This window comes from Arachis ipaensis, chromosome B01, assembly GCF_000816755.2.
Source record: "Arachis ipaensis cultivar K30076 chromosome B01, Araip1.1, whole genome shotgun sequence".
Classification (NCBI taxonomy): domain Eukaryota; kingdom Viridiplantae; phylum Streptophyta; class Magnoliopsida; order Fabales; family Fabaceae; genus Arachis; species Arachis ipaensis.
The window spans coordinates 43672100-43682115 of NC_029785.2; the positions used below are offsets into that span (position 1 = coordinate 43672100).

General features: G+C 36.1%; 1 protein-coding gene across 3 annotated transcripts; it reads right to left on the minus strand.

Moving 5' to 3' along the window:
- LOC107629720 (formyltetrahydrofolate deformylase 1, mitochondrial) lies at nucleotides 2752-5903 on the minus strand. Of its 3 annotated transcripts, none has more exons than XM_016332587.2 (8): nucleotides 5663-5902; nucleotides 5370-5482; nucleotides 4940-5090; nucleotides 4763-4836; nucleotides 4513-4672; nucleotides 4192-4290; nucleotides 3975-4061; nucleotides 2752-3064 (listed from the first exon to the last, which is right to left on the minus strand). In XM_016332587.2, exons 1-8 carry the CDS (start codon nucleotides 5789-5791, stop codon nucleotides 2918-2920), a joined length of 960 nt encoding a protein of 319 aa, XP_016188073.1. In that variant the 5' UTR covers nucleotides 5792-5902; the 3' UTR covers nucleotides 2752-2917. The 3 variants fall into 3 exon arrangements, with proteins under 3 accessions (XP_016188073.1, XP_016188082.1, XP_020976443.1); XM_021120784.1 differs by lacking the exon at nucleotides 2752-3064 and adding an exon at nucleotides 3094-3540 and having other exon boundaries at nucleotides 5663-5903; XM_016332596.2 differs by lacking the exon at nucleotides 5370-5482 and having other exon boundaries at nucleotides 5663-5879.

The following is a 10016-nucleotide window of genomic DNA, read 5'->3' on the forward strand; positions in this document are numbered from 1 at the left end:
CAAAGCTCTTTCACAAAAACACTATCGACTATCGGATGGGATGAAAGTACTGAGGAATCTACCCATTTCAATAAATCTCCAGAGACCCGGGAAGACATTTTTGAAAAATGGAGAGGGACATATAAGAAGAGATACCTACATTACACAAAAAATGAACATTACAAACAAGTTTGAAACAGGGAAAGTTTTCTTTTGCAAAATAAAGAGCAATCGACAGTCACAAAGAAATAATCTTTTGAAGAAAAAGCACAGCAATCTCGAAGTTTCTTAGTGCATACAGCAAGGAAAACGACAATAAAGGTACATAAAAACTAAACAAAAACTCTCAACAGGCACCTAGTTCATCAAGCAGAAAACACAGAAACAATGGGAATACTGTAAAACCAAGAAAAAGTTTGAATAGTAAGAAACTAACCTTTCCTGGGAGAAGAACGAAGGGAGGAGAGTTTCAACGGAGATGGAACAAGCGCCTTGAAGCACCGGAAAACAAAGGGGCTGGATGAACATGAAGAAAGCGCGAAAGAAAGAAAGGAACTTCACAGAGGAAGACAAAAAAGAAGAAAGAGAAAGAGGGGGAAGTATTTATAAGGCACTAGGAGAAAAATGTAAAGAGCCCCACTCATTTAAAGGGTGTGCCGTTACCAATGTAACTGCCCCCCACGTGTTAATGCGAAAAGCCAACGGACGTGACGGTTGGCAACCTAGAATCACGTCGGTTTTAAAAGTTGAAATCACGTCGGCTTTTCGACTTGAAAGAAGATACCGACTTGAGTACCTTTGACTTCATCAAATACTTGATCCGACTCAAAGTGGAGAGATCAGACTCAAGTAGGGGCACTGTTCATACCCTAGCCCAAAACATGAGCCAAGCCCAATAAGGCTAAAAGGCCCAACAACCAGGGTGGCTCGTACTACACGCCCGACCTCCTATAGAGGTTGGATTCGACGAGGACGAGCAGCTGATGCTTATCCAAGTAAGTAACTGCCTCCCTAAATCTCTCACCCACTTCTTGAAGAGAGATCTCATCAACCCCAAGATAAAATGACAGTTATCCACCACTAGAAGTAGAACTACTCCAACGGTGGTTATTGGCTCATCTCCTATAAATACCCTAACACATTCAGGTATCTTTAACTTCCAATATATTAAATCTGCTTAACCCCTTGCTAACTTAGGCATCAGAGTGTCTTGCAGGTACCACCCCCCATCTCTCCAAACACACAGCTCGAATGGCGGCACGCGGACGTGTAACAAGTCAGAAACCACCCCCTTGAACGCTTGGGTTTCACATCCAAGCCCAATCATCATCCGGTTTTAGGTAACCCTCGGAACAACATATATTTAGGATTTCAAAATTAAAAGATATTAAGTGTTTAGGATTACATAAAAATAAATACTTTAGAAAAAAGAATATACAAAATGTGTTTATTGGAGGGCAAATCATGGCCAAAAAAAGGAAAAGAAAAATAAATACATATATTTAGGGTTCTAAAATTAACAAATAAGGTTTAGAGTTAAGAAATTAGTGTTTAGTGTTGATGAATTAGGAAGTTTGATTTATGATTTAGGGTGTATGATTTTAGTGATTGTTGACATTCATGGTGATATAGTTGAGCATTAGATGATTGTTGCCGAAATAGTTGGTGAACTTGAACTAATGTGTATAGTGTAATGATATCTGGCATCTGTTATTTTAAATTTAATTAAAACTTGTAATATACATTAAATACGTAATATGAAAATAAACGTAATCATATATTGGGTTTATATTGTTAGTGATGTATATTTGGTTTTGGAAAAAAAATTTGCTTTACAATTTTTAAATTAGTGAATATTAATTTAAATTTGACAAAAAAATTAGTATAAATTAAATGACTTGAAAATAAACACTAAAAAAAATAAATTTGTAGTTTAAAAATAAAAAATAAATTAGATTGTTTTTAGTTAATTAAAAACGTCGCAAATATTATTCAGCTAATGTTGGTTTAGGGTTTTAGGATTTATCAAAGTTGATATTAGTTTGTAATTTTTTAAATTAACAAATAAGCCTCAAATTTAAATTTTGAAATTATTAATATACTGTGAAATTACAAAATTTGAAATAACAAATGTAGCAGAATTAATTTTAAAATTTAAAATAAAAAAAAAATTGTAACTAGCGTAGGAGAGTTAAGTTTAAAATAAGAAATTTTAATTAAATAATTTAATAGTAAAAGAAACACACAATAATTTAACACTATAAAGAGCATATTCCCACATACACTATAGTACTATACCCACAAACATCCAAAATATGGGTTAATTGCAAAATTTAAATGCATCGTCACTTTCAAAAATGGAGAACAAAAATTATCTTCCATAGCTTAAACCCAATCCATCCCTTCTCAAAAATTGATCTGTTTCAGACAAAAACACCCAAATAATTAATCATCATATTATATGCAAAGCTAACTATAATTAACTAAGCATAACTTGGCCCACATTTCATGTCAATTCTGCAATGCTACAGCACTTGCCGGGCCAAGCAGGGACCAATGCAAACACGTGTTTCTTTTTCCTGCTTCCACCACATTTCAGCAGGTGAGGAAAAAACTTTACTTCCTCACAGGCAGCATAACCCTATTATGAAACCAAAAGAGCTCAACAAGATCTACTTCCTCTTAATTCTCCAATTCACCTTATCACCGTCCAAGGATTCTATTCTTAGTTTTAACTATTATTTGTTACCATTGTTATTCCACTAGAATTACTTTGCGGTATTCACCAAATAAATCAAGTTCCCTTCTTTTCTATATTTCACTTTTTTGCAAGTTGCAACCAAAGTGGGTATATATTATGTTAACTTTACAAGTAAACAGTATGCAAATGCAGCCTCAACTCTTTTGGTGCATTGTAATCTGCATTTGCTGTATTCATTCAGAAGACAACAGTCTTCTTTTCTTCGTAAGGTAATACTCGAAGCTCACAATAAGATCTGATAGCGTTGCGAAGGCATTGTTTTTCAAGGTTCTCCGATTTCTGCACAAAGCTCTGCAAGTTATCTTTGTGAGAAACTCTCTCGACCTGTAACCAAACCAAAATTCAATAAAAATAAGATCAAGGCATCAAGCTACATTTGAGTCGAGATTGTTGACTAAGTACAGATATATCTCGCATCTTTGCAATTTCTGCATGGTTAATTTAGTGAAAGCAATGAACTCCATAGGGTAGCAAACATGACTCTAATTCCACAGTATTGGCAATGATGCAGCGGAGAGTTGCAATGAAAATTTTTTCGGTTTTCCATTTCCAACAAACCATGCATTGAGACATATCCCAAAAACATAGATGCTTATAGCTAAAATAGAAGCTTAAGAATTTTAAGGAGCAAAGGCAAAGATTTATTTAAAGTACTAAACAGAGATTCTTTTGCATCTGTATCTACTTTTTTGTCAATGGAATGAGAGCTGGACCAATTAATCTTAACATGGGTAAATGCAATGGTCCTTATTCAAAACTAGAAAACACCAAAGCTTGACAAAGAAAACTTGCAAGAGAACCTGCAGTATGAAAACAAAAATGTCATTTTTTCAACAAATAATATCCAAAATGAACATTACTAAGTATAGGCACAATAGAAAAGTTCTAAAAGGAGGGTGGAAAAATGGACTTTAATGGAACATGTACAATGCGACTGTACTTATGTTGTGTTCACCCTATTAGCCTAGGAATTTAAGGTGGCTCTAGACAAGGATTTCATAATCTGTTGATAATCATAAGGAAGATGCATAAATCTTTTCTGCCAAGTAAATGGTAAAATAAAAACCATAAGGGAATTTACAGCGTAAAAATTTATTATCTCTATATAATTAATTCAGATCGAGACACCCAAAAACAAAAAAATAAAATTCAGATCAACATTATCATTCACTTAAAGAAGCAAATAAATGATAAAATAAATTTAAAAGAAGAGCATGAAAAAGCTTGTGTTTACCATTTGTTCAATTATAGGTCCTTCATCAAGCTCTTCTGTCACAAAGTGACTTGTTGCACCTATTAATTTAACACCTGCTTCAAAGGCCTGCCAAAATAATCCGGCATATTAAATTTGTATGCATATGTAGGAAGTAACCACAAAATTTATATAACAAACATTTAGAATCCGAGTGGCAAAAAGTAATCCTGTAACATAGAAATGTAAGAAGACCAACCTGTTTTGATGGATGACTCCCCTTGAATGATGGCAAAAGACCATGGTGAATGTTAATTATATCGTTCTCATAGCTCCTTAAGAAGTTTCTGGATAATATCTGTACAAATAAATCAATGGTAAGTGTTAATACTTCAATGTTCTCAGATATTAGCACTTAGAATTTATCTACAATAAAATATAAATAATAAATCATGTGAGCTCCTATAACTTAGAAGCAAAGAAGAACAAGTTCTTCCAAAACAGTAAGCACGATGTTTTAGGCATTGGACTCGGTGCAAGGAAAAAAACGAAAGAAAAAAGAATTTCAATAAGTTATTACCTGCATATACCTTGCAAGTACTAAAAAATCAGTATTCTGAACCAACTCCAATATCTTCCCTTCTCTTTTCTCTTCCTTTGTTGTACTTAAACAATGATAAGGAATACCATGCCTTTCAAGAAAGCGAATCACATGGGTGTTTGAAGCTCTATGATGGTTACTGTTTAGCACATAAAAAAGATACTTAAAAACTAATAAACAAATAAATGAAGCATAAATCAATTTGGTGATGTCAATGCTGAAATTTCACCTAATTACACAAGTTATATCTACAGGAAGTCTTCCATCCTGCCATCCGTGTAACAAATCAACTAGACAATGATCCTGCAGCAAAAAAAATCAATATCCATGACAATCAAAATATAAAATCCTTTTCATTTTCTGAAATGCAAGATGACAAGAGAAGAGCCAAAGTAGTAATGTATACCTGCTTTGAGGCCAGAACAGCTATCTTATATTTAGGATCTAGAGCCGGCACCCTCACAACAGATCGCATTGCATTGAATGTTTGTGATAGCTTTAGGAAATCCTCCTCCATTTGTACCCGTGGCCATTTAGCAGGATCAAAAACAAAATCACTGCAATGTTCAACACAAGTTGATGCAAGATGAAATTAAAATGTAAGTAAAAAAGAAAGAAAAAAAAAAGAAAACACAGATTCATTTACACTTGTTAAGGCTCAAAGACCTTATTTAAATATTATTGCTTATTAGCAATCCAACAAATATCATATGTACATCAGAATCTTCAGTACTTTCAAGACAAGTTTCATATGTCAATCAAAGACGTACTCATGTTAATACTAGTAATTAAGAAGCAAAACGAATGTGAATTAATGAATGAGACAAGACAAGTACCTTCTAGAGTAGAAGACTTGTTTATTTTCAGGTACAAAAACATCGGCAGTAAGGATGTTTCCACCTCTAGATGCAATGCAATCTGAAAGTTTGGCTACAATTCCAACAGCATCCTATTGAAAATGAATGTACAAAAATCCAATTCAAAAGTAGAGGGCACACAAGAATACACCCAAAAACTAAACCATCCCTAGTTCAAAGGCCACCTAACCAAATCTACTGGAGCATTTCCACAAACAGGTGGTGGATGTTGTATATGAAATTACGAATGACTTGTTCCTTGAGCAACTTACTGGGCAATAAAAGACGTGGATTCCATGGGCGAGTGGTGATGGAGGATCCAAGGTTTTGAAGGAGATGTTCCTCTTGCTGAATCCAACAACTTGGGGGAACATCGAACACACTCTTCGCACAACGCCCATTCTCTCTCTTTCTCGCTCTGTAAAGCAAGAATCAGTTTGAGCCACCAACTAAGGTTGATGCTCTCAAAGCTCAACGACCACCCTCTCTATTTTCGCTCCTTTATTCTCGCTGTGTATCATCCACAATTATATTCTATTACAAAAATGTTATTTGTACACCAAAATCAGTCATATTTATGTATCAATACATATGTAATTTAATTTATTTTTAATATGTATTTATATTTATATATTCAAAATAATACACATTATTGCATGCCTCTAATATATGAATTACAAAAATAATAAATGCACACTAAAAATCAGTCAGTATATTTATGTATAAATATATGTGGTATTTAATTCATTTTTAATATGTATTTTATACAGATAATTAATTTAGAGACTGATTTTGATATACACGTAGCATGACTAATTGACTATATTCTATTATAAAAATGTTATTTGTACATCAAAATCAGTCACTAATGTATTTATGTATAAATACATATATAGTTTAATGTTTTTTAAATTATTTTTATTAAAAAGTAAATTTTTATAATATTTATTTTCAATTTTCTGTATTTGATATAAAATGAATTATTAAAATATTCTAAACGGCAATATTGCATGGACAAGTACTTTTGTAATAAAGTTCAATCTAGTCGACATAAATTTAGCAAAAAAATGCGCGCATATATCACCGCTTCTCCTTTTTAATGAACACCAAAATTTATGTTATGTGTTGTGTATATTTTGTTGGTTGGGTATCAATATTTTTGGAATAAAGTCCTTTAAAATTTTTTGTGTTAAGCACCAAATTTTTTATGTTGTGCACCAAAATTTCAGTGTTGTATATGAAAATTTTCGTACTCTAATTTTTTAACATTGTTCAGTTGTTCGTCGGACCGGTGGAGTATGGATCGTTGAAGGTGGGGGTCGGAACCTAAGCATGAGAGCTGAGATGAGGTGTGGATTCAAGAGTCGTCGGTGGGTTGGCAGGTGGGGTCACCTGTAAGGACACTCCGATGCTAAAGTAAGTGTTCGTACGAAGAGGTAGCTAATTAGGGTAAGATGTGACATACTTTGGGGGAGGGGTAAGTCCCTCCCCTTTATTCCTCGTCCTCGAGTGGACCCTTCCATTTAGACGCATTCGTCTGGAAGCTTCTCCGCCAGCTGTCCAAATTACCGTTAGGGGGATAGCGTCACATGAGGGACACCATCGTTTATTCGGGTGATGGACCCGTCGAGTTGTGGGTTCGCCAAGTGGACCCTCGGTTCTTGTTGGGCTGGACTGAAATAATGTCCCCAATGCGTTACGTCGTGAAACTTATGGCTGGCGCATTATCTTGTCTCATATCTTCATGTGTGGTTGTCTTCTTCTGGTCACGACTTCAACGGCAGAACTCATGCTTCTAGCACTTACTTCGTGCACATAAGTTGTCCCTAGCCGTTGCTTGGAGAAGTTGCTTCGGTTATCATACCAAAAGCATTTAATGCTCTTTATGGGTGATTTAAAAGCGCGTAAAAAAGTCCATCTTGTTCCTAGGCCTTTCGCACTTCTTCTTCCTCAGCTACGATTACCTTTTCATTTTCTCCATTCCCTTTTTTCCTTCATAACTGCCACCACCTTAACTGCCTTCATTTCTCTTACTAACTTCACCATTCCTTCCTTGCCTTCTTTACTACGAGATTCACTCTGCCATGATAGTACCATCATCTGTTCTCCTGCAACTTTCTCCACTCATTTTTTCTGGTGAGTAATCTTATTTACGTTATTTTGCTTTATTTTCTGCCATTGCTATCGTGATTTATCCATTTCTTTTGGCTTTTAGGTTTGAAAACTGGCTTTGTTAGATAGTTTCCAAGGGAATGCCGTAGGTTCCTTTTCTTGTGGTTTAGATTAGATTAGTTTAATGCAGAATGATATTAGTTTAGGTGTATGATAACTTAATTTTTGGCTTAGGATCTTATCCCGACCTCACGGTTTAAGTGGTGCCCCCACTGTAGGAAGTGATATCGTGCACACGCGCCATCATTTCAGGGGTAGCGATGGTGCCAAGCTAGATTCAAGATTTTTTTTAATGCTCGTAAATTTTAGAGACATGTTTGCTCCAATTTTGTATTCATACACCATGGTACACGGGGTGTTTGCTTCATTCTTTGAGTTTCTTGGGCTTGCTCTATTTTTTAGGGGATGCATTACGGAGGATGCAGAGGAATTGTTGTTACTATTGATGGTGGTAGAAATTTCAGTCATTGTTAGTTAAAAATCAAAATAGAAATGTTTGTGAGAGAGGAGCAGAAGAGGGGAGGAGTCGAGTGGAGTAGCCGAGGAGGGAAGAATGGGTTTGGAAAATGGATTGGGAGATTGGTGGTTGTGGTAGTGGTAAAGATTAGATTGGTTTAGTGCAGAATGATATTAGTTTAGGTGTAGGATAATTTAGTTTTTGGTTTAGGACCTTCTCCCGACCTCACGATTTAAGTGGTGCCCCCACTGTAGGTATGGTGCAGTGACCCCGTGAATCGTTACGCATGGTGTACCGATATCACGAGCACATCCTCTAGGGTGACCGTGGAGGAGTTACAAGAGCTCTGTGACTCTGGAGCATTGTATGGAGATGGCTCTGGGGAGGCTTATTATGAACTCTTAGTGTCGGGGTCCCGGGAGCACGTTTGCCAGCTCAACCTTGATGCTCCTCGAGTCCTTAACTGGATGTGGGTGTACAAACCCATGTTCACTACTTTGGGAGTTCGGCTTCCCTTCTCCCCTTTCATCATAGCCCTCCTGAACAGATGCAAGATCACCCCCTCACAGCTCCATCCCAACAACTGGGCCGTCATCCATTGTTTTGAGATGGTCTGTGAGTATTTGGAACTTCTGGCTACTGTAGAGGTTTTCCTCTACTTCTTCCTCCTTACTAACCCTTCCTGGGAGGATAAACATAAGAAAGATTACCTCTCTTTCCATGCCATGCAGAACCGGAGGATCTTCGGTCTTTTCGAAGATTCCTTCTATGGCTTCAAAGAGACCTTCTTCAAGGTGAGACCAGTTCGAGGTCGTCACCCTTTCTGGCTCACACTTGAAGGAGAAATATGTATTCCAACCTACTGGAGTTTCGGCGCCGACTCCAATTATATTATCAAAGTCATCTATGACAGCATAGGTCAACAGAACCAACAAAATTGCCAACATTTTGTTAGCAATATTTGATTCTAATAACCTTATCCCCCGTCTCCTAATGGGTGACCGGAAAGCCGGTCGGGAATGTGTGGGTAAGTTCCTGTCCCTTACTGTTTTCCTTCCATTTTTTTATTTGCATATCGTTGCTTTGCTGCCAACTTCATAACCTGCTTTTTCTATAACTTGCTTTCTCTTATTTTTTTTGCAGTTGGGATGGCAGCTGAAAACACTTTCCTGAGTCGCTTGATAACCCATTTCTTTTCTGGCAATGACAACGACAACTCTAATTCCATTGAACCTCAACTCGAGGCCCCTCGACTTGACGAACCGAAGGATCAATTTCAGCCTCCCATTAGGCCACCTCCTGAGCACAGTGTCGTCGGGAAGTGGACCACGGTAAGACGGAGCAATCCTCGAGTGCTCAGGCTGAGGAGCCAGAGTCAGTAGTAGTCATGATCCCCAACCCAAAGAAGAGGAAGTCCAGCTCCAGCCCAGTACAAGTTCTCACCGTGATGGAGAAAAACTTCAATGTGGGCTATTTCATTGATTCCCAGTTATTACCGGGTACTGAGGACTTTTTCCAGGAAAAGGACTTGGCCACCCTAGCAAGGTGGACGTATCGAAGCCTTCTCCGAGCCGCCGTCATTGTGAGGAAGGTGGAGCTAGTCTTGTCTCAGTGTTCTCACTCTTACTCTCATTCTTCATCTTTATCTTTCTCTCTTTTTTCTCTCATTCTCTATTTTTTTGCATCTTTCTGTTCTACAAAAAACACAATTAATAAAATAATATAATTCAAATAAAAAAATATTATTATTATTATTATATACAAAATTTTTTAGTTTTTAATTTAGTTTTGAATTTTCACCGCTTATTTTCTTAATTTAATTTTTTATTTTTTTTCTTTCAAATATTTATTACATATAAGTTGGAGAGAATACCAATGTTATAATTAAAAGTTGGACTCAAGATTCAATTGTTTTAAGAAAATCAATTTTCAGTTAATTTCATAACTATCAGTATAACTTTTTTTATTTTTATATACACAGAGAGATAAAATTTTAT